At 51.9% G+C, this 24,919-nt stretch overlaps 1 protein-coding gene across 1 annotated transcript in view; it reads right to left on the minus strand.

The window, feature by feature from the left end:
- Positions 1-5,474: 5,474 nt before the first annotated feature.
- Positions 5,475-24,919, minus strand: part of RPH3AL (rabphilin 3A like (without C2 domains)) — a gene marked incomplete at both ends in the record, with an annotated part of 89,313 nt that continues 69,868 nt past the window's right edge. The window contains 2 exons of the mRNA XM_080713991.1: positions 5,475-5,677; positions 8,256-8,369. Of these exons, the coding sequence (XP_080570117.1) occupies positions 5,475-5,677; positions 8,256-8,369 (317 nt within the window). The remainder of the gene's footprint in view (positions 5,678-8,255; positions 8,370-24,919) is intronic.

Here is a 24,919-nt window from a genome sequence, read left to right on the forward strand (position 1 = left end):
TTGTGGGACCAGGAATGGAACACACAGGCTTTCTACCTCTGAGCTACACACCCAGAACTAGTTTATATTTTATTTGGAAACAGGGTCCATTAAGCTGCTGAGAGCCTAAGTACTGAAGCTGGCCTTGAACCTACGCAATCCTCCTGTCTTAGCCCCCCAAGTACTGGGATTACAAGTGTGTACCACCATGCCTGGCTTATGTAGTATATTTTAATGTATAAAATTTTTGAATGTTTTAAAATCTCAAAATAGATAAGTGTCACAGTGTATTTTTGACTGTTTGCTTCTTTGCTCACATTTGTACAATTAATTTTTCTTGAGTGTTAACTTGTTTTCACCACTGCATAATATTCCACTTTTGTATATATCACAAGTTATGTATCTAATCTTCAGTCAGTGGTATTTAGATGTGTGTGTGTGTGTGTGTGTGTGTGTGTGTGTGTGTGTGTGTCTCCTGCTGGGGATTTAACCTAGGGCATTCTACCCTCTGAGATGTTTTTCATTTGGAAATAGCTAAGTTGGAGCCAGGCGTGGTAGTGCACGCTTATAATCCCAGCACTTGGGAGGCTGAGACAGGAGGATCATGCAGTTTCAAAGTAGCCTCAGCTACTTAGTGAGGCTCTCAGCACCTTAGTGAGACCCTGTTTCCAAATAAAATATAAAATAGGTCTGGCAGTGTAGCCTGGAGATAGAAAGCCCCTGGGTTCTACCACAGATACATATACACACACACACACACACACAAAAAAAAAAAAAAAAAAAAAAAAAAAGAAAGAAAAATAAAGGAAATAGCTAAGTTATTGAGGCTGGCCTCCAACTTGCGTTCCTCCTGTTTCCAGCTTTCAGCTAATGAAAAGGTTTTGCCCTAAACACTCTGTGCTTGTCTCCTGGAACCCTTGTAGAAGAGCAGGGAAATGACCCTCAGCCTTCCCAGAACGCTGGAGTCACCAGGGGACTTTACAATCCAAATGTCAAGGCTGCGCCCCACAGTGAGCAGGCCAGGGTTTCTCCCGCTGCGGGACCTGCATGAGCACAGGGCGCGCTCCACAGGTGGTTCCGTAGAGCAGCTAAAGGAGCAGCCGCCTGGGTCCGGGCGCGGCCTGCACCTGGGCATGACCAGGAGGCATGCGGAAGGGGCGCCGGAGCTGCCCAGGACCTTGGCTCCGCACCTCGGCCGGGCACACCCCACCGCACTGCTGCGGGGCTCCACCCACCGAGACACCTGCTTTCCATCAGCTTCCCAGAGAGAAACTCAGTAATGCCCACCCTGGGGGTGGGCGGCTGGGAACACACCTGGCTGTTAATAGGCACAGGTTTCCCTGCCAGCCACTCCTGGGGGGCTTGCACCCCCCAGGCCAGAATCCTTCAACTCTGGCCAGTGGTATTCTTGGCTTCTACCAGGGTCACAGTCAGCAATGGCAGTCAGGGGGCAGTGTGGCCTGGAGCGGGGCCTGGGGGGTCTTCCCCCCTCCCTTCCCTGTCCTGGGGACTGAACTCAGGACTTGGCATGCGCTAAGCCAAAGGCTCTACCACTGCGCCACTCCTCCCCAAGCTCTCTGACTGCTTCTTTCCACCAATACCATTTTCAGGCCTTCCTAAAGGCCCACCTCATGGTCCCTCCAGGCTCTGAGCATTTGGGGCATTCTGTAGCGCGAGTGGGCTTGTTCACGGTTGGCTTCCTCCCTTGTAAGCGTTTTGGGAGTTGGGGAAGCTGGCACTAGACATTGGATGTCCCACCCTCCAAGGCTTCTCAGGTTTCTCTCCCCTTTACACCTTCTCCTCTGTTTTCTTGTCTTTATAGTTTAGGCCATTTTCATTGTTACCTCACTGCAGAGGGCACTTGGGGGACAGAAGTGTTTGTCTGCTTAAAAAACATTTTTATACCAGATGCAGTGGTACCTGGCTGTAACCCCAGACTTGGAAGGCTGAAATAGGAGGATTGCAGGTTCGAGGCCAGCCTCAGCAACCTAGAGAGACCTTGTTCCAAAATAAAAATGGCCGGGGGGTGTTTGGTTCAGAGGTAGAATGCCTGTGGGTTCAATCCCCAGTATAAAAAACAAAACATTTTTACTTATATGTGCATCTAAGTCTGTGTAACTCATTTTGATTGTTACTATTTACACAGCTGGCCTGTTTCCTTCCGACATTAGGTATGTGACCTCTGTTAGGCACGCGGATCCAGTGTGTTCCTTTACTGGGGCTGAGAAAGGTCCCAGCAAATCAATGTCACCATAGTTTCTCTCTCCAGTCCCTCCGGATGCATTTCAGAAGCACAATCACGTGACACTGGGTAACAAACTCTCATCTCCATTCTTTAATTCTGAAGCATAACGTGTCAAAGAGAGACCCAAGGCACGACCCCTCCCACTGCACTCCTGACTCGGGAGCAAGAAGACCCTCCGGGGTGGTGGGGCAGGGAGGGGAAGGGCAGGAACACACCACACACACACACACACACACACACACACACACACACACACACACACACACACACTCAGGCACAGGGTTTTCCAGAAGCATTGCCTGCAAGTTTTTTTGTTTGTTTGTTTGGTGCTGGGAATTGAACCCAGAGTTATTCACACTTGTACCTCTGAGCTATACTCCCAGCCCTATTTTTTATTCTTTATTTTGAAACAGGGTCTAAGTTGTGGAGGGCCTCACTAAGTAGCTGAAGTTGGCAGCGAACCTGGGATCTTCCTGTCTCAGCCTCCCAAGTACTAGGATTACAAGTGTGTGCTACCACACCCAGCTTTATTCTTACTTTGAAGCAGGGTCTCACTAGGTTGATGAGCATCTCACTACTTGCCGGGGCTGCCCTCAAACCTGCGCTCTTCCTGTCTCAGCCTCCCAAGTACTGGGATTACAAGCATGTGCCACTACGCCTGGCTTGCTTGCCATTTTTTTTAAATGCCAAACCAAACCTACTAAAGAGAAGTGAATTAATGTTTTAGGGAAGCCTCTTGCTCAGGTTGGGCAAAAACTTGGGAGGGCAATGGAAGGACTCAAAGAAACCCAACAGGGAGCCAGGTTTCTCTGGGCTCCAGGGCTGCCCCAGGAGGCAGGACACAGCTCCTGGCTCCTCATGCATCCTCCAGCGCTGGGCTCGAGGTCACCGGAGGGGCAGAGTGAGAGGGAGGGGCTCAGGGTTCTGCTTCTTCTTGCCATTAATACAAGTGCAGGTGTCGCTATGGGAACTGCAGTGCATGTAGGGAGGGTCTCAAGGTGGGTCTCCTGCCCCTTCCACCAGACCCAAGACTCAAGCAAACTCAGACACAGGTTAGACTGGGTGAGGATGGGAGACAATAAATAAAGGTCGGCAGCTGAGGGGTGAGGGGTGAGAAGGCTCCTGGCGGAGCGTCCAGCAAGGCACCTGGTGGGGAGGCTGGTGTGCTGAGTGGAGTTCAGGTCACAGGCAGCGGGCGGGTGGGCGCGAGGGCTGCAGGAAGAGCAGCTGGGAGGCCCGGCTCCAGCTCTCTCTCACGCGGAATCTTCCGCTGGAAAGTCACCTCCGCGGTTCCTCCGAGGCCACGTCAGCGGCGGGGACTGGCCGGGGTGTGTCTCTTGCCTTTGGAGGAAAGAGAAAAAGTCCACCACGCCATGAGCAGATGTGACTCCCCCGGAGTGACATGCAGGTGAAGTTCAGCTGTGAGTCACACCTGCAGCGGCGACTGCCTGCACACGTCCGTCTGGAGGGAGCAGTGGGCTCCTAAGACCAGGGTCATGGGTACAGCGACGGGGATGCTGGACACGGGCATACAAGCCCTCCTGTAGCTCAACACTTTTCAAGTTGCCTCTTCTGCCCTGGCGTCCTTTCTTTGCATGGCCATGTGCCCCTGCCCCCAGGATGGCTGGACATCTCCTGAGGACCTGCGCAGCAGGGTAGACAGCTATGGGGAAACTGGCTCGCCTTGCCTACAACCCGTGAGGGGCACTTCAGGGATCACGGAAATTTGTGCAGAGACTGCTCATGTTTGCCTATTTTTCTTTTTCTTTTTTGTACTGGGGATGGAACTCAGGGCATTCTACTTCTGAGCTATACCCTCAACCCTATTTTATTTTTGAAACAGGCTCTCAACTAAGTTCCTGAGTGCTGTGCTAAGTTGCTGAGGCTGGCCTCGAGCCTATGATCCTCCTGTCTCAGCCTTCCAAATACTGGGATTACAGGTGTGTGCCACCACGCCTGGCTATATGTTTGGCTATTTTTGGCTTGCAAAGCTACAGTTTCATAGGGCTCAACATGACCCGTTGCCCACATTTATGTGCCTGTGGGTGGCAGGGCTGGGACTAGAACTTGGGCAGGCTTTGTCACAGACTGTCTTCTGTGGAGGACTTCAGGAGTCTGGAGGGAGGGATGGGGTACACTCCAGGGATACAGGTGCCCCTCACTCCCCAGAGGCCTGCCCATCGCTGCCTCCCTCCCAAGTGCCTGCAGCTCCTGGGGACCCGGGGGTAGGGAGCAGGGAGGGAGTGTTGCTGCCGAGCACAAGGGCTCCTGGAAGGAGACCTGCCCCCGCAGCAGGAGACTAGCTGCTGCCCTGATGGACAGGTGCCTGTGGATCTGTGCCGGGCAGGTGCCCAGTCCCGCTGGGCTTCTTCCTGAGGGAGACCAGGGGCCCCTCCTGCGTGTGCGTGGTTTTCTCTTGAGCCTCAGAAGTACCCTCACCTCCCACTGCATGATGATTTCAGCTGGGTCGGGCCCATAGGTGGAGCCTTGGTCATTTCCACACCTACCAAATGATTGTAAGGCTCCCAGTGAACCCGCCAATGTCACAAAAGCTGCCCCTGGAGGTGCCGGGGCAGCCAGGCTCTGGGTCCCTGGCTTCAGGGCTCCCAGCATCTCCCCCCTGGGACCCGGCTTCTCTGACTGGGTCCGCGCAGGGTGGGCTGATTCTTTTGCCATGGAGCAGGTTCTGGAGAATGACTGACTCTGCTGCTCCTGGCCCAGGCTGGCACATGATGGGGCTCAGTGAGGACCTGACTGCCCAGCACATGGTAGGTACACTCAAGGTGAGGATTCCCGTGACTGTTATGGAGATGGGGAGAGGCTCTGGATTATCCTTTTTATTGTGGTACTGGGGATTAAACCCAGGGGCATTCTATCTCTGAGCCACACCCCAGTCCTCTTTTCTATTTCTGTTGTGTTCCAGGGTCTCGTTAAGTTGTCGAGGGCCTCACTAAGCTGAGGCTGGCCTCAAGCTTGTAACCCTCCTCTCTCAGCTCCCAAGTACTTGGAATACAGGTGTGCGCCCAGCTAGATGTGTTTTTTAAAGCAGAGGATGTTAAGATCCATTGCTGTAGTTACTGAATGGTTAGGATGGTCGCTGTTGCTACTTGGGCCGTTCTCTGGTCAGTGCCAGGACGGATGGGGCCTGGCTCACCTTTGTCCCCAGTGCCTGGCACTGCACTCAGCAAGTGTGGAAACTGACACTGTCACCTACGACCCTGCAGTTTTGGAGGAGTGAGAGGGGACAGGGCTACGGGGGAGGAGCAGAAGAAGGTGCCAAGCTGGAAGGTGGGGTGCGATGCTCACCGGGGCCCTTGGACTCAGGCTGGGGCGGGGTGCCCCGCTGCGGGTCTGCAGAGCCCACCCCAGGCTCGCTGGCCAGGCTGCTCTGGTGTCCCGAGAGGAGGCTGGGTGGGTGGGTGAACCCCATCTTGGGAGACTCCACTCTGCCCCCTGCAAGAGAGCACAGGTTGTCATTCCTCCAAGTTACAAGTCACAGCATGGAGAGCTATAATTAGTAGTTTTTCCTCTCTTCCTAGAATAGAGGTATGAGGGAAGAGTGAACAGATTAGTTAACCCAATGAGACCCAATGACTGAGGGAGGGAGACATCATTATTATTATTGTTGTTGTTGTTGTTGTTGTGGTACTGGGGGTGGAACCCAGAGGCTTTCTACCTCGAGGCTATACTCTCAGCCCTATTTTATATTTTATTTTGAAACAGGGTCTCACTAAGTTGCTGAGAGCCTCACTGAGTAGCTGAGGCTGGCTTCGAACCTGTGTGATCCTCCTGTCTCAGCCTCCCAAGCATGGGGATTACAAGCGTGCGCCACCACGCCTGGCTATTATTATTATTTTTAAGTGCTGGAGATAGAACCCAGGGACATTCTACTTCTGACCTGCTTTTTTTTTTTTTCAGGTCTGGGGATGGAACCCAGAGGCATTCGACCTCCGAGCTACACCCCCAGCCCTATTTTTTATTCTTTATTTGAAACAGGGTCTCACTAAGTTGCAGAGAGCCTCACTAAGTAGCTGAGGCTGTCTGTGAACCACGATCCTCCTGTCTCAGCCTTCCGAATGCTGGGATTACAAGAGTGTGCCACCACGCCCGGCTTACCTCTGACCTGTTTTTATTTTTTTTATTTTTGAAACAGGGCCTAAGTTGTGAAGGGCCTTGCTAAGCTGCTGCAGCTAACCTTGAGCCTGCAACCCTCCTGTCTTGGCCTCCGTATGCAGCACCGTGCCTGGTTTACTTGCCATCTTTGCTCACTAGAGCCCCTTAGCAGGCTTTGCTGTTAGCCCCTGCTTGGCTGAGGGCCTGGAGCCATTACATTTCACTTACTCCTTCCCACCACCAAGTCTTGCTTGGTCACAGCTAAAGGTAGTATGAAGGCCGGGCAGGGGTGGGGAAACTTGTCCTGGAACCAGTGCTGGTGGGTCAATCTCCTCCACACTATTTATTTATTTATTTATTTATTTATTTATTTATTTATTTATTTATTTATTTATTTATTTGTGGTACTGGGGTTCCTGGAAGCCCTTCTTCCTCCGGGCTACACTCCCAGACCTATTTTATATTTTTGAAACAGGGTCTCTTACGCCAGCACAGCTGGCTTCGAACCTGCGCGATCCTCCTATCTCCGCCTCCCAAGCGCGGGGATTACAAGCGTGCGCCACCACGCCCGGTTCCTCCACACTTTTGTAATGTAGGACTAGGACTGCTATGGGCCCTGGCCTGGGAGTGGTAGGGTGAGCCAGCCATTTGCCCTCTCTAATCTAGTCCAGACTTCCATAAAGGATGGAGAGTCCTTCCACATCACTAGGACTAGGGGCTATAGGGACCCAGTCAGGGGACGGTTTTTATCTTCTGCGGTCATCTATCTGTCTGTTACCACTGATCTCTTGGAAAACTGCACTGAGGAGGATTCTTTTTTTTTTTTTTTTTTTTTTTTTTTGTGGTGCTGGGGATGAAATCCAGGGGCCTTCTACCTCCAGGCTATTTTATATTTTATTTGGGAACAGGGTTTTACTAAGTTGCTGAGAGCCTCACTAAGTAGCTGAGGCTGGCTTCGAACCTGTGCGATCCTCCTGTCTCGGCCTCCCAAGCGCTGGGATTACAAGCGTGCGCCACCACGCCCGGCTGTGGAGGATTCTGAGGCCACATCAGGGCTCTCTAGGAAAGAATCATATCAACTAGTACTGTCTGCCATGGACACTGGACTGGGAGTGGTAGGGTGAGTGCCACCATTTGCAACATCTCTAATCTAGTCCAAACTTCCATAAAGGATAGAGAGTCCTTCCACACCACTTCTAGCAGGAGATTACCCAAGTCATGGCTCCAGGAGAGCACCCAAGGTATTTCATACACAGGTCTTTTCTCATTAAACTCAGCCTCCCTGAAACTTCTTTCAAAGATCCCAGTCCTAACCTGAGCGTAACTCAGACTCAAGCTGGTCCTTGTTTGTCCTGGAAGACCCTTTATGTATTTAAAGGGAAGGAAAATGCCTTTCCTTTCCAAGGCCTTTTCTACTCCCATCTCAAGACTAGATTTAGCCCGCTGCATATGGCAGGGTCACCAGGTGAGCCCAGAGATGTCAAAATCGAAGAAGTGGAGAACACTTGCTTCATCTCTCTGTGCTAAAGAGAAGAAAGTATTATCTGGAGGGGTGACACGCGGTGGGGACCTACAGCAGTTTCAGGGCCCAGCTGAGCTAGTTCGGGGAGCTAGCGCCTGTTTTTATTTGTTTGTTTTTGTAGTGGTACTAGGGATTGAACCCAGGGACATTTTATCTCTGAGCTACTCCTAGCGCAGTCGGGTTTTCATGGGAGGAATCCCAGGGGTGCAGGCAGAAGGTGAGGCCCTTCCTTGCCTTCCTGTCCTGCCCCTGCAGGCACAGATGCTCCTGGCTGTGGCCCTGCCCTCCAGTGGTGCTGAGATTGAGTTTGTAGCGGCCCAGCCCCCGGCCCACACCTCCTCCTGAAGCCACTCTGCACTGGGCTTTGGAGGCAGGCGGTGTGGCTCCCACACTTACCTGGCTCCCCACCGGCTCTGTCGCCTTTTGTGTCCCTGGCCCCTGTGGGTGGGCGTCTGTCCTCCAGGCTGGAGGAGCTCAGATCTGAGTCGCTGTCACTGTCGCTGGAAATCACTGGAAAAGACAGAGATGGAGGTCGCCCCTACTGGCCGCTGCTTGGACAGAGGGGCCAGGCAGGCCTGTCTCTTGCTATGACAAAGTGGCACAGAACCACAGCTGCACTTTTGGGCACCAGAAAGGACAGTCAAGGGTGGGCTGTCTATGCTGCAGTTGAGGTGAGGCCTGGTGTGAGGAGGCTGGGTGTGCGCCTGGCGCCGCCCCTGGCCAGCAGCCTCCGGTGCCGCTTCCTGCCTGCCCAGAACCCTCTTGTCTGGTAGAAGCTGATGAAGCCCTCGGTGCAGGCACAATGGCTCTGAGGCCCCAGTGGGTAAGGCCTAAAGGCAAAACGCAGCTCTGCAGGAATGAGACCCCATCGAGCTTTCCAGTGCTTGGCATGTGTTGTGATACTGTGGATGGAACCCAGAGGCATACCACCTTTGAGCTCCACCCCCAGCCTTTTTTGGGGAAGAGGTACTATGGATTGGACGCAGGGTGTTCTATCTGAGCTACAACCCAGTCCCTGTTTAGTTTATATTTTGAAACAAGGTCTTGCTAAGTTGTTGAGGCTGTCTTCAAACCTGCGAGTCTTCTGTCTTAGCTTCCCAAGTACTAGGATAACAAGTGTGTACCACCATGCCTGGCTTTAGTATTCAAAACAACCATGTGAGGTAGGAAATACGGCCACCCTGTTTCACAGGTGAGGAAACATATGCAGGCTGGCTCTACCACCCATGCTTGGGATAGAACCAGGAGCCAGATAGCTAGGGTCCTCATCCCAGTGGGGTTTTGTGGATGTCAAAGGAGCTGGGCTGATGGATCTGGAGTCTCCAGTAGGGCCAGGGGTTGCCCTCACAGAGAGCACCCTCCTTTCTGCACTCAGTGAGACCAAATTTGGTTGGTAGAACAGAGGGCATCATGATACAGGATATATTCATGCTCTAAATATTGTACTTTAACTTTAAGCATAAAAATGTGTCTCGTTTGCCAATCTCAGAGTCAGGCCTTGGTATTTCTGTGAGGTCGGGTCCCTGAGGCCTTTCCTGTATGACCAACATCCATCCTGCGCTAGTTGAGTCCAGTTTAGCTTCTTTACATTGGCGTGGGAGCTTTAGATTGTGGCTGCAAAAACAATCCAATTGCACATCTTTTATATTTTCCATTTCTTTCTCCTGTTTATTTTAAACAGTTGTCCTGCCCACACCTAATTCAATAATAAATGTTTTCATTTAAAAATATTGTTTTGGTACTGGGATTGAACACAAGGGCATTCTACATCTGAGCTACACCCCCAGCCCTTTTTAATTTAATTTTTTAAAAATTTGAAACAAGGTCTCACTAATTTGCTGAGAGCCTTGATAAGTTGTTGAGGCTCGCCTCAAACCTGTGATCTTACTGTTTTAGTCTCTCAAATACCGGGATTACAGGCATGCACCACCATGCCTGGCAAAAAATTTTGACTTTTGAAATAGGGTCTCACTAAGTTGTTGAGAGTCTCACCAAGTTGCTGAGGCTGGCCTTGAACTTGTGCTGCTTTCTCAGCCTGTAATGATCTAGGATTACAGATGTGCACCACTGCACTTGGCAATAGATTTTTTTTAAAGCAAGTTGTTTCTATCAAGACTTTACAGAATCTTGGTTTTAAGGAAACAGCTCTGGTTTCTTTTCTGAACCTTTTCATCAATTTATATGACATTTAATTAAGTGATAAAAGGTTAATAACAAGGGCAACTGCACAGAAATGTTTGGGATCCAAGGTAACCCGTAGGGCCTGCATACTCGGGTCCTTCTGTGTTTCGCTTTAAAATGCAAATGCCAGCCGAGTGTGGTGGCGCAAGCTTGCAATCCCAGCATGCGGGAGGCTGAGACTGGAGGATCGAGGTTCACGGACAGCCTCAGCTACTTAGTGAGGCCCTCTGCAACTCAGTGAGACCCTGTTTCAAAATAAAGAATAAAAAATAGGGCAGGGGATGTAGCTCGGAGGTCAAATGCCTCTAGGTTCCATCCCCAGACCCACAAAAAATAAAATAAAATGCAAATGCAAATGCTAGGCACAGAGAGAGGGTCAGATGGGTGGGTCCCTTGGTGCAGGCTCTGTGCTAGACCATAGCAAGTGGGTCTTCCTGAGTCCTCCCCATTCCTGAGACACAGGTACTGCTCTGTGGAATAAGACTAGAAACAGGACCCATCTATACCAAGGGTGGCTGATAGGTTTCATTTGATCTGCCAAGCCCTTTCTGGAGCAGTGTGTAGAGAATTCCGCTGTGAGCACAGGAGAGGGAAATGGTAGTTTCCTCATGGATCAAGAACGTTCTGGAAAATCCTCGGGCCTTCAGCTTCTGTTACCGCTCAGCTAAGGGAGTCACAGGTCACAGACACAGCAGCCAGAAGGTCAGCTCTAAGATTCCCAGCCCTGGAAGTATGATGACGAGCAGGCACTTGCCTGTCTTGTCCACGCATGCTGCCAACCTCGCCAGCAAAATGGGTCTTGAAATGCCTGCCTCTTTACCACCGCCACTGGCCTTGTTTAGGGACTTGGGTGATAACGTCCCACCTGGGGCCCTCTGGGCGCTCCCTGTCAGCTCAGCTCTCCCTCTGCACAACTGGGAAAAAGGCATCAGCAAAAACGTGGCCCCAGCGTGCCCTCTTCCCAGGCTCCCACATGTGGTGGCCACGCCTCGGTCTCTGCTCACTGATGCGCACCACGGGGTGGCCGAGGGCACTGACCAGCCCATGCCCTGGCTCTCCTGCCTGGCCACTCAGGGGCATCCTCTATCCTACTCCCATTCTTTCCCTTCCCCATGGATGGCCATGTATGTAGACAAAAGGCTTTTGCTTTCTGGTCTTTTATGATTCAGAAGCAAGAGGAGGCAGGGAGGAGGAGGGCTGGGGTCCATGTGCCCATCAGCAGGCTGAAAACCCATCTGACTTTGTAGTTGCTTTCAGGTCATGGACAGCATGGCTTTGAGCAGGAATCTACTGGGATTGCACCTTGGACATCGGTGTTATAAGCATTTATGCAGTTTTGACTCATCCCCTGACTGACTAATCACCAGCCCCATGGGTGGGAGCAGGTGGGCGGGAGGCAGGGGGCCTGAGGCTAATCCCCCCAGGAGCAGGGCAGGCGGAGCCCCAGCCTGGGCAGAGCTCAGTGGTGGGATAGTCTCCAGAGAGATGCTGACTGCCCTTCACTGGTCTCCCAGCCTCTCTGGCAGAGATGCTTACCTGTGATCTATTTATGCTTTCTCACCTGGGATGTCCCGTCTCCCCATGGCCAGTCTATAGGGTCTACATGGATAGGGGCTGGGGTGGGCCTGGGGCTCTGCTGTCTGGAGCAAGTCCTGGAGGCTTTGGTGCTAAGGGGCAGGTGCAAAGGGCTTGGTAGGAGATAGTGGGATAGGAGGTCCCAGGCGCAGGTGCTGGTGGCGAGCTCACTCCCCCATCTCTCCACCCCACACATTCTGTCATCTACTTATTATTTATTTATTTTTTGGGGGGGTACTGGGATTCCTGGAAACCCTTCTATCTCCAGGCTACACTCCCAGACACCTATTTTTTTTAATATATTTTTATTTGGAAACAGGGTTTCTTAAGCCAGCGAGGCTGGCTTCGAACGCACGATCTTTCTGTCTCCACCTCTCAAGCACCGGGGATTACAAGTGTGTGGCACCACGCCCGGCTCATCTACTTATTGTACATGGTAACAAAAGTGCTTGGGAACAGGCTACACCACAAGACAAACAGGCCCCGTCACACTGGGGGAAGAGCTTGTTGTGAGCTGTAGTCTTGTCCAAAATGGTACCCTGGTGTGGGGTGAAGTTCCTGGGGGGCAAGGGTGCTCTGTTGGACAGGGCTGAATAAAACCAGAAAACTTTCCCAGGTCACTGTCAGTTGGCTTATTCTTTATGTTCTGTTACAAAGGATATAGAGGATCCCAGACATGGAAAAGGGGGAGGAGGACCAGCCTCTAATGACAGTTGAGGGGTCTTGGGCTCAAATGGTGTCACAGAGCAGGGACCAGGCACCTGACGAGAAAGACGCATTACTTTGGGACAAAATGTCCCCAGGCTTGGCATCTTTGCTCACTGTATCAGGAATTCATTCTATCTCTCTCTCTCTCTCTCTCTCTCTCTCTCTCTCTCTCTCTCTCTCTCTCTCTCTCTCTCTCCTTTTTTAGCAGTAGGGATTGAACTCAGGGGCATTCTACCTCCAAGCTATACCTCCAGTCCTATCTTTTATCCTTTATTTTGAAACAGGGTCTCACTAAGTTGCGGCGGGCCTCACTAAGTAGTTGAGGCTGGCCATGAACTTGTGATTCTCCTGTGTCAGCCTCCCAAGTACCAGGATGACAAGCGTGCACCACCATGCCCAGCTTGCTTTTATTATGAAACAGGGTCTCACTAGGCTGATGCGAGTTTTAGTACTTGCTGAGGCTGGCTGCAAACCTGCGATCCTCCTGTCTCAGCCTCCTGAGTGTGGGGATCACAGGCGTGTGCACTGCACTCCACTCTGTATCTGGGATTTCCAGCTGGAGCCAGGCTTCAGTTTAAGGGCCTTTGTGGTGTGGCTCCAATTCCCATTTCGAGTCAGTTCCCATAAACTGTGCTCCACAGAAACAAACCAGAAGATGTTGGCAGTGTTAGCCAGTGTCTGGCCTCGGTACTTAACCTCACAGGGGAAGGGGACACTTGGAGAAGATACTGCTGAGAGGCCCGGGTCCCACAAACGCCCCCAAATAGTTATGGCTTCTTCGGGCAGCCACAGAAGCAGTTTTCTTCTCATTTTTTTCTATCAGTACTGCAGATTGAACTTGGAGGCATTCTACCTTCAAGCTGCACCCTAGCCCTTTAAAATTTTTATTATGAAACAGAGTTTCCTTAAGTTGCTGAGGCTGGCTTCATATGTGCAATCCTCCTGTCTCTGCCTCCCAAGTACTGTGATAATAGGTGTGTACCACCATGCCCAGCCAGCTCTTCCTTCTTCCTTCCTGGGAGATTCCCCCTAACACCTGAGCCTCAGATAATTTGCCATTCAGTTGCCACTGCTATCTGGCTGCATAGCAGTGGGGGTCGTAAACCTTTTAGGTCTGTTAAGAAGCTTTTAGGCTCATAAATCTTTTGGCTTCTGCTTTTCCATCCTCCACAAAACACTCCACAGGACTGAGGACTGAGGTTTTTTTTTTTTTCTTTTCTTTTCTTGCCTATAATTCCCCACAGGCAGCATCTGGAATGGCTCAGTGATGAGCGAGCTCCTGTGTCCTGCCCAGGTGTGATTTTTTTAGAGGAAGATGGGAAACCCCAGGGAAAAGATGGTTCTGATAGCCTTGGGGAGAAGAGGATCATTACAGCACTCTCTGGGCCTGTCTGCTGTGTAGCAGGGAGGGGGAGCCTCCCCTCCTGCTCTCCTCCACCGTGCCTGAGCTCCCTGACCACTACCAGGGGGGTGGGGTATCCCCAAGATCTCCCCTGAAGCCCAGAAGGGCTGCCCCTGTCCTCAGCCATGGACAGCCAGCCAGCCACCGTGTGCTCACTTCTCTGGGGATAGTCCGGCTTCCCACCCCCCAGCGCACTCCTGGATGGATCTGCAATTTGTCTGTCACCATGGCAACTCAGAGTTTTGTTACTTGAAGTGGGGGGAGAGTCTTCCCTTTTGGAGAGTCTCCCTTGACTGCTCAAAGGACACGTGTGGCAGCTGCTGTCCTTTGGAGACACTTTGCCTGGGATGGTCCAGGGCTTGGGGCTATTTGGCCTCATGCTGCACTGGGACCTAGGGGAACTGCCTCCAGGCTCTGCTCAGCCAGCAACGCTCTTGCTGACCCCAGGTATCCCACCAGCCTTCAGGGCCAAATCCAAGAGGCTGACCCTGCAGCCACCTGGGGGTGGAATCCTGGGACTCAGTTTGGGGCCAGGCGGGCAGTGGAGGACTCCCAGTGCCCCTCCTGGTTGGGAGGTGGGGCCCCCACCATCCGTCTGCCTGGCACAAGGACAGCAGCAGCCGGTGAGCCTGGGAAGCACTTGTGAGCTACAGCTGCTCAGCTAGGAGGCTCCCAAAGCCCCCAGAAATTATGGGAATTAGAGAGGAAGAAGATATTTTCAGCAAACATTCTGCCGAGGCAAAGCAGATGGTGGGAAATTTTGCATACTAAAAACAACAAAAAAAGCCAGGTGTGGTGGTGCATGTTTGTAACTTGGGAGGCTAAGACAGGAGAATTGTATGTTCGAAGACAGCCTCAGCAAGTAGTGAGACTCATCAGCCTAGTGAGAGCCTGTTTCAAAAATAAAAATAAGGATGGGGGTGTAGCTCAGAGGTAGAATGCCTCTGGTTTAACCCTCAGTACCCAAACAACAACACATTTTTTAAATGTAAAGGAATGAGGATAAGACCTGGGGAAGCACGCAGACATTTCTGAGCATCCTCCCGAGAGCACTTAGGCTGGCACCGCTGCAGATGACAGGGGCCCGGTCTGCAGCCTGAAATCCTGCCAAGATGCCTCTGCTGTGGGGCCCTGTTTGGTGGCAGGGGGTGGCGAGTGCAGGGTCGCCCAAGGCACTGGCTGAGTCAGAGGGACTTGAGTCCTGCCTCTGCTGCTTCCCAGCTCCCAGTTTCTTTGCCCATCTGGGTGCTCAACAATCAAATGGCGTAGGGGTTGATGACTCCCTCCTGGGTGTCTGTGACTATTAAGAGGTGACATGGGCTGTGTCTGCACATGGTAGGTACTTGAGAGATGGGAGCTATTTTGCTGGGGAGGGGCCACCCTGAATTTATGGGGTCACGTCCCTGGTACAGCACTGACCTCCAGGGTCACCACATTCAGTGCCCAGGCCATCCTCACTTCCATACAATCGCCTCTCCTGAGGGAGTATTAATTTCCATGCTCTGCTTTGTAGGATCTGGGAGCACAGGTGCTGTTGGGAGCTGTTCAAAACCTGAGCTGGGCCGGGCGTGGTGGCGCACGCTTGTAATCCCCGCGCTTGGGAGGCGGAGACAGGAGGATCGTGCTGGTTCGAAGCCAGCTGCGCTGGCCTGGCGTAAGAGACCCTGTTTCAAAAAATATAAAATAGGTCTGGGAGTGTAGCCCAGAGGTAGAAGGGTTTCCAGGAACCCCAGTACCACCAAAAAAAACAAAACAAAACAAAAAAAAAAAAACAGAACAAAAAAAAAAAAAAAAACAAAACCTGAGCTGGGATTCAAACCCAGGACCATCACTCTCCCACCTCACCCAGCACGCAAGGCACCCAGTCCCATCTCACCCTCACAGCTCTGCTCCCTCAACCTCCCCTCTGCGAAGCCAGTTCCTCCAGCACGTCTCTCTGTGTCCTCTCTGGGCCTTTTCCTGGCAGAGGCAGAGGCCATATGCAGGGTGGAGGGAGGTTCCCATGGTACCCTCAGCACCCAGGGCCACCTGCACAAATACCTCAAATTCCTAAACCTTTTCAGATGTGAAAATTTTCACATCTGAAAAACAGAGACAGAACAGCTACTAATGAAACAAGGTTAAGTAGCACAGAAGGCTTTGCAAGTCTAAAAAACTGTATGTGCCTGTGATCCCAGTACTCAGGAGGATGTAACAAGAGGACTGCAGGATAGAGGCCAGCCTCAGCAACTTAGTGAGACTGTGTTTCAAAATAAAAATACAAAAATGGACTGGGGGCATAACACCAAGGCAGAACAGCCCGGAGTTCAATCCTAAATACTACTACCATCATACACACAAGCTGCACAAGTCTTCATATCTATCTATATATGTTTCAGGTACTGGAGATCGAACCCAGGGGTACTCACTCTACCACTAAGTTATACCTCCAGCTCTATTTATTTATTTAGACAGGGTCTGGCTAAATTGTCCAGGCTGGCCTTGAACTTGTGATCCTCCTGCCTCTACCTCCGCAGTACTGGGATTATAGAAGTGCATCGCAACAGCCTTCAAATATTTTTACTTTTATTTAAAAATTATTTTTGTGGTACTGGGGATTGAACCCAGGGACATTCTGCCTCTGAGCTGCAACCCTCAGCCTTTTTTTTTTTTAATTTTCAAAGAGGATCTTGCTAAGCTGCTGAGGGTCTGGCTAAGTTGCTGAAGCTCTTGTCTCAGCCTACCAAATACCAGGATTAGAGGCATGCGCCACCATGCCTGGCTCTTCACATGTTTTTAAAAACACAATCTACATATATTTTCTCTAATATGCCCAAACCAGGGACAATTAGGAATCAGAGGGACTCCAGATAATGGAGAGGAAACCTCAGTAAAGCTGAGATGGAAGGGTAGGAGACGAAGAAGGCTGAGGCATGGTCAACCTGGACACATTGTTGGGAGGGGTAAGGGGAAGTGGGGTGGGAAAGGGCACCAAGCACAGTCTGAATGTATGCCATTTTCAATATGATCCGCATAAAATTAAAAAAATAAAAATGAAAAGCAGAATCTAATTCCTGACCCAGGAGCCCATTCAAACCATGGGCTTACTGCGGTCCCCAGTCCCCCAGGGAAGCAAGGATGAAGCCCACCCCTTTCCCCACTGGCTCAGCACCTTGGCCCTGCATCTTTTCCTCCCAGCACCTGCCTTCACAAGGCCACATCTGCATCCACATCAGCCTCTTTCCATAAGCCCCAGCCACCGGGTCTCAGCAAAAGTGGGACCAGGAGTCCCTGGAGCCCCAAGTACCACCTCCAGCTCCACAGATGAGCTGGATGTTCCACCAGCAGGCCTCTTACAGCCTCCCCTCAAAGGACACTCAGGGGCACAAGCCAGGCTGCAGGTGGCCTCAGCCTAGGCAGGGATGGGGGGACTGTCAGAGGCTGGTTGCCATGGATACCAGATGAGTAGGGAGAGCTCACTGTCTACTCTGGGCCTGCTCTTGCTTGGGGTGGGAGGGAGGAATGGGCTCTTCCTTTGGTTCAGATCTTCCTTCTCAGGACCTGAGTCATGGAGAAAGGTAGTCAGAGGCTTGGGAACCCTGTCCCTCAGTCTGTCCCTTGTCTCGGGCCCTGGAGCCAGGAGATCCTGTGTGCTTTCGGTGCTCAGCTGGTCACCAACCTTACCACCTCATCTGTCAGTCAGGGATGGTCACAGGCCACCTTGGGGGACTGGGTGAGGCTGTGGCACTGGAGGGCTGTGGACGGTCTGGGCAGGGGGAGGCTGAACTGGGCAGTGCAGGCCCAGCTGGAAAGTTAGGTTTGGGGAATGGAGGGATCCTGTGCTGCTCCTGCATTTGCATCAATTTCAATTTACTCTCTCCTTTGGGCTCACAGACATACAGGAGGCACTGGATAGCAAAAAGAAATCCTCAAATCAATAGAGATGCTTTTGCTAGTATGGAGATCCTGTGGTCCCTGCCCTCGCTTCCAGAGCTCTGCAGAGAACTGGAGGAGGATGGATGGGAGCTAAGAGCTGCTCCCTCCAGAGAGAACTTGATATACAGGATGTACAGACTGTGGGCCGGGGGTGGCCTTCAGGGAGAGAAGTCAGGGGGCGCTTCCTGGAAGAGGTGGAATTTAAGGATGGGCAGGACATAGGCAGATACAAACGCTGGGATGGGGGCATGCCAGGCATCCTAGGTGGAGACCAGGAAAAGCAAAGGCCAGGCTAGTCCCTGGCTCAGGCATTTAGGGCCCAAGGAGCCGGGCTGACCTGGTATCCTCTGCACTGTCAGGGAACACAATATCGCTCTGATGTATGGCAGACGTGAAACAGAGTGTGCCTCCTGCCCACCTGCCAGACAGAATGTGCTCCCCGCCTGTGTGCTCCGACTTCAGCGTTTTCTCTTGCTTGATTGAGTTGTGCCTCTCTCGTGGATGTTTTCAATAAGCCTCTCTCTGTCTTTGCATTTCTTGTCTCGATTTCCATCTCCTCTGGGCCTCCATGGATTCAGTCTTCTTGAGTCTGTCTCCTGGTTTTTCTTGTTTGATTTCTGTCTATGGTCTCTGGTCTGGGTCTGGGTCTCTGTTTCTGTCCCTTCCTGCCACAGGCTTTTGTGGCCCCTGAGGGTGGCTCCCCAGCTTCCCTCTCCGGGGCCAGAACCTCAGCCCTTCCAGCCCGGGAGCTGCACTCAGAGCTGTGGTGTGGAATGGGCCAGCAGCCTTGCTCAGGTGCTGCAGCTAGCCAGGGGCCTCCTCCCCTTCCCATGTGGTCTGGTCTTGCGCTCAATGGGAAATGAGCTCAGCTCTGTCTGATGGACAGGAGGCCCCCGGAGGGCCCAGCGTAGCACAGCAGAGCTGGCGCAGGATCTCCCAGGGCTTTACCTGCAGCCACACAGGGCAGGAGGTGCAGATTTATTTTCTGCCTAGGTCCCCAGTGGCTGCTAAAGCTACAGTGGGTGGAATTAAGTTGTAGGTTCACCTGGCAAGACAGGCAAGACAGGTGAACAGCTGGAGAGGGCTGTGCAGAGCAGTGGGGCCTGGTGGGGGCCCCTTGTAGCTGGCTCTCCTGCTCCTGCTCAGGACTCCATTTGGGGTGATTCCTCAGCTCTCACCCACAGACACTATGCTAGTGTCTGGCTTTGTCATGGGCCAGAGGGAAGGCAAATTCACATGAGTGGGCTTCCCTTCCCACACAGCCACATGCGATGGCCAGGCCCCACTGCCCTGCAATTTCAGGGAAGGGCAGCTTCCTGAATACTGCACATATCTCTCTTCCCTCCATGCTGAGGTGACACTGCAAGGCACGTGACTTCTCCATGTCCTGGTGTCCCTTCCTGTAGAGTGGACAATGGTGGTTCCCCATCCCAGGCTGCGTGTTCCATGAAATGCAGGTGTACAGAGCTCAGCACAGCCTGCCACAGGCAACCTCAGGGTCCACAGCAGCTACTGGACTGGTTTTGTTTTGAAACAGGGTCTCCTACATTGCCCAGGCTGGCCTCAAATTTACCATCCACCTGTTTCAGCTTCCTGAGTTGCTGAGGCTACAGGTGTGTATTCTGGGCCATGCTTAGAGTTGTTTTGTTTGTTTGTTTGTTTGGTACTGGGGATTGAACCTAGGGGCATTCCACCTCTGAGCTATATCTCCAGCCTTATTTTACTTTGAAACAGGTCTCACTAAGTTGCTGATGGCCTCACTAAGTTGCTGAGGCTGGCCACAAATCTGTGATCCTCCTGTCTCAACCTCCTAAGTAATGGGATTACAAGCGTGTGCTACCAGGCCTGGCTTATTTTTAAATTTGAAACAGGGTCTTGCTAAGTTGCTGAGGGTTGCCAAACTGCTGAAGCTGGTCTTGAACCTGCAATCTTCATGTTTTAGCCTGGAGCCCGACTTGGAGTGAAGGAAGGCCACTCAGCACCCTTCAACCTGCATAGAACACAGGCAGACAGTACTCAGGCCTCTGCTGGCCCAGCTGAGTGGCCACGCAGGGGAAGATAGCCCTTGGGGGCCTGGCGGGCCTGCTCGCCTCGGCACATCCCTCGCCTCTTCCCTGTCTTTGACATTCAAGCCTCCAAACAGCTGGTGAGGGCCACAGATAGGATAGTCTGACTGTGGCTTTTGTTTGCTTACTTTTCTTTTTGTGTGTGTGTGGTAATGGGGATGGAACCCAGGGACATTCTACCTCCAACCTACACCTCCAGCCCAATTTTATTCTTTATTTTGAAACAGGGTCTTACTGAGTTGCAGTGGACTTCACTAAGTAGCTGAGGCTGGCTGTAAACTGCGATCCTCCTGTCTCAGCTTCCTGAGTACTGGGATTACCAGCGTGTGCCACCACTCCCGGCTTGCTTACTTATTTTCTTGACCATACAATAATGCTACTCTCTAAAGATCTGAGTCAACAATTGGCAAATGCCACATAGTGCCCTCCTCAGATGGGTCACAGCTAGTGTCCCTGCCCTCCTCGTCCAATGGTCCTTCTTGGGTCATATGTCCCTGGTGTCTATTGACTATTGACCTTTTTTTTTTGGGGGGGGTACTAGGGATTGAATCCAAGATCATTCTACTGCTAAGCTACACCCCCCAGCCCTTTTATTTTTTTATTATTATTATTTTTTTTGCGGGTCTGGGGATGGAACCCAGGGACATTCGACCTCCGAGTTACGCCCCCTGCCCTATTTTTTATTCTTTATTTTGAAACCAGGTCTCACTGTTGCAGAGGGCCTCACGAAGTAGCTGAGGCTGTCCGCGAACCGCGATCCTCCAGGTCTCAGCTTCCCGAATGCTGGGATTACAAGCGTGCGCCACCACGCCCGGCTTTATTTTTTATTTTAAAATAGAGTCTTGCTAAGTTGCTGAGGGTCTCACTAAGTTGCTAAGGCTAGCTTTGAACCTATGATCCTCTTTTTTAGCCTCCCAAGTACTGGGATTATAGGCCATTATTGTGCCTGGCCTTCTTTCTGCTACCTTAACATAAAAAATATCCCAGGTACTTCCAGCTCTCCAGGGGGTGGAACCCATGCAGAGAACAGAAGGAAGGGAGCCAGGGAAAGCAATGACTAAGCATTGGAGGTGCTGCTGCGGAAGGAGCTGACTACTGGGCAAGAGGCAGGCAGTTCATATGCACCTAGTGAGTGCCTCTCACAGGCAGGGAGCTGAGGCCCTGGGCGGGCAGCGTGATGGCACGTGGTGGGCAGCATGGGCGGGAACAGACCCAGGTGTTGCTCCACAGTCTGCCTGAAATTCTCCTGCAAAGTTTGGTTCCCTTGTATTTGGACGACAGGATGTAAAAACTGGAGGACAACAACTCTGCCCAGCCCCTCATCCACGCTGCTCCTGGGGAAGCCAACGCCCAGGACAACCCCAAACCAAGGGACCCTAAAACATGAGTTCTGCCTGCAGGGCGGCCCCAGAAGTCCCTACTGGCAAGGTGGGGGGGGGCGCCTCCGTGCTCATGACAGGCAGGGCCACTCTGGCCAGGAGTCAGGGTGAAGTGTAGGAGCTTGCTGTGACGTGGTGAGGCCCTGCCTTGCACGGCCGGGCAGCCAGTGTGAGCGGCCTGCATGTCCAGGGAGAAGGCCGCCCAAGTTTCCTGCACTGGGCGTCCCTGTTGGCCTATCTTCTATTGCTTTCTTTTCCCAGGGCTGTGGAAACAGGAACAATTTCCCTTCTTTTGATTTTTTTTTTCTTCTTGTGGTACTTGGGATCAATCCCAGGGCCTTGTGCATGCTAGGCAAAGGTGCTATCACTGAGCGCCATCCCCAGCCATCCTTTTCTCTTCTTAATAACCCTGCAAGAGTGATGCTAAAAGAATGTCAGAGATAGTTGGGCATGTGCCACAAGCATGTAATCCCAGAACTTGGGAGGCTGCTACAGGAGGATCACAGGTTCTAGGCCAGGGCACAGTAACTTGGTAAGACCCTGTTTCAAATAAAAAATAAAAAGCTGTGGGGATAGCTCAGAGGCAGAGCCCCCGCCCCCTGGTTCAATTCCCAGTAACTCCTTCACTGCGCGTGCACACACGTGCACACGCACGTTGGAGACAATAGGGAGGGGAGGCTGGGAACCCTATGTGAAGATGGAAGCTGTTACTAAGCTGGATAGATTTTCCAGAGAGAGGCAGTATTGGCAGACCTGATTAAAACAAAAACAAAAACCCAAGAACTCCATCTCCCTCCTTCCCTTCCTCCCTCCCTCCCTCTTTTTGTGTGTGTGGTACTGGGGATTGAGCCCCAGACACATTCTATTTCTGAGCTATACCCTAGATCTTTTTATTTCTTGTTTTTGAAAGTCTCACTAAGCTTTGAGAGTCTCACTACATTGCTGAGGCCATCCTCAAATCTGCTATCTCAGCCTCTCAAGGACTGGGGGATTACAGGCGTGCACCACTATGCCTGGCTAGAACTCCATTTTCTAAAAAGTGAGAATTCTCCTCCTTTAGAGAAGCTGACAGTGAGTTTTATAAGGTAAGCCAGATCCAGGCCCTGCACTACCAGGTTGGGCCCCATCACAGAGGTAAATGTCTGGCCCTCGGAGGAGAGACGGCACCCCACTTCCTGACGCGGGCTCCCTCCCTCTCTGCTTGCCTCCCTCTCCCTGCCCCAGCTGCGACCTCTGCACATGCTCCCAGTGCTCAGCTAACTGGAGCCGAGCAGCAAGTCCAGTGTCCACTGGGGAAATACCGGGGTGGGGAGAGGGCAGCTGAGTGCACCAAAGAGCTTCCAAAATGCTAATTTCTCAGAAACAGAGAAAGAAGGAAGGCGACATAGCAACAGCTGGCTCTGGGCAGTGAGCAATCCTGTCTGAAAATAAAACGTTTTACAATCCACAACCGAGGCTCATTAAGAATGAATGGATCCGCTGGTATAAATAGCACGCTGCGTTAAGAAGTCAGGAAACAGCATATGTGTTTGATGGAAAAATGGCTGCCATCGAACTGCTTGTTAGCTCGTCAGCTGCAGCTCCATGCTAGTAAAGACAGAGGTCTTGGGTTCAAAGCCCGTGTGGGCCATGCAGTTTTCCCCAACCTTAGAACACAGACCCTAAACCCCATACCCACTCCCAACATGGGACACAACTCTGGACACCCAGTGATAACCACAGTGAGCTTCTTCCAGCTTCTGATCCCCTCTATAATACCTTGTCTCTGTTTGAATGCTCCCAGTGACAGGGAGCTCACTACCCTGTCAGACACAAAACATTCATTTCTGTGGTCGGAGGGCTATTGATGGAGAGACATGTCCTGCCCCAGCTCCACTGGGGGAAAGGCAGCCCTCACAGCCTGCCAGCCATGATGTCTAACTGCAGCAGAGGGGCACTCTAACAACAGTGCAGTGCTGATCACTTCTCCCAAGCATAGACATGGGGTCCTGAGAGCGGAGATGGGCAGGGACAGGTGTGATGACTGAAGTGCTGTGCAAGGTGACAGAGAGGAATGGAGCGGAGGCTGCCCTCCAGCTTCGAGGGCCTTTCCTCAAACCCACCTCAGTGGTCTCTGTTCCCAGTGTCTCCAAATCCCCTGACCCAATCAGAAAGAGCCACGCCAGCACAGGGGTGCCATGGGCAAGAGCCTCACCCGCAGCAGACTCACGAGTGGAGCCATGGGGCTGGGCATCAGGAGCTGCAGCCGCCAGCCCACGTGACCTTGGGCAGCTTTTCCTCCTCATCCATCACTAAGAGTCAATTTCACCGTCTGTAGCTGCCCCGTAGGCTGTTCTGAGCATCAAATGAGATAATGACCATGAGTCACAGAGTAGTCCTGCCTGGCCGTGTGCTCCGAGCAACTCGGCCTCTCCAGGAGCCTAGGGAGATGGGAGTGGGACGGACAGGTTAGCTGGGGCAAGGGTGGCCCTAGGTCAACCTCCGTGGCCTGAGCAGAACCAGGCTGCTCTGTCCAGATAGAACCCTGAAGCTTGCTTTCATGGGACTGTGTCCAGAATCAGTTTAGGATTTTTTAAAAATTTGCTAGCTGGGTATGGTGATGTACACCTGTAATCATAGGACTTGGGAGGCTGAGACAGGAGATCACAGGTTTGTGGACAGCCTCAGCTACTTAGCGAGGCCCTCTGCAACTCAGTGAGATCCTGTTTCAAAATAAAAATAAAATCAAAAGGAGCTTGGCTTATAGTTCAGAGGTAGAATGCCCCTGGCTTCAAATTCCAGTAACAGCACCCCCTAGTTTGTTTGTTTTTTTTACTTAAAATCTAGTAACTCATTGAAGTGATAACAAAACTATTTTTCTTAAAATTATCCAAAAGGACCAAATCCAAGCTTTGAAGCATTTTTCTGGACTAGACCTCAAAGGGAACAATGTGTCATTCTATTCAAAGGTGGTGTCTGGTACAGGTGAAGGGCCACAGGTGCAGGGGTGGGGGTTGAGCAGGGAGCTCTGGGAGAGGCTGCGATCCAGGCCTCGGGGGTTGGGGCTGAGGCCTGGACCCACCCTAGGCCATTGGAAGAACTAGAGCCCTGTGAGCAAGACTTTTTATTTTATTTATTTTTTATATTTATTTATTTTTCGGTACCGGGGATGGAACCCAGGGGCATTCTACCTCTGAGCTACATCCCCAACCCTATTTATTAGTCTTATTTTTGAAACAGGGTCTCATTGAGTTGCAGAGGGCCTCGCTAAGTAGCTGAGGCTGTCCACAAACCGCGATCCTCCAGTCTCCGCCTCCCGAATGCTGGGATTACAAGCTTGTGCCACCAGTACCTGGGTACTGGTTCTGCCATTTACACCTCACACTTCAGGGGGGCAGGAGATTGGGTGACCTTGTTCATCACTGCTGGAAGCTGGAGCAGTGATCTGCTGGCCGGAGCCACCCCCACTGTCACCAGTGGGGCAGGAGGCTGGAGGCCTGACCTGGAGGTGACCAGCCGTGCTTCCAACCCTTGGTGGGCCCCAGAAGGGTCTTGGCAAGCGCGCCCCCAAACCAACACCGGAGTGGGAGAGTCGTCAGCCTCCCTGTAGCAGCAGCCGCTCGCTCCCCTCGAGACAACACAGAGGAATGGCTACTTCTATTCTTTTCCTAATGCAGACATGTTTCACTGTCTAATCTGAGATGGGGTTTCACTGTATTGCCCAGGCTGGCCTTGGATTCCTGGGCTTCCTTCTTCCTTCCTTCCATACTGGGGATTAAACCCAGGGGAGATCCACCTCTCAGGCACACTTCCAGCCCTATTTTACTTTTAGTTTGAAACAGAGTCTCACTAGGT

Source organism: Muscardinus avellanarius (assembly GCF_963383645.1).
Source record: "Muscardinus avellanarius genome assembly, chromosome: 16".
NCBI lineage: Eukaryota > Metazoa > Chordata > Mammalia > Rodentia > Gliridae > Muscardinus > Muscardinus avellanarius.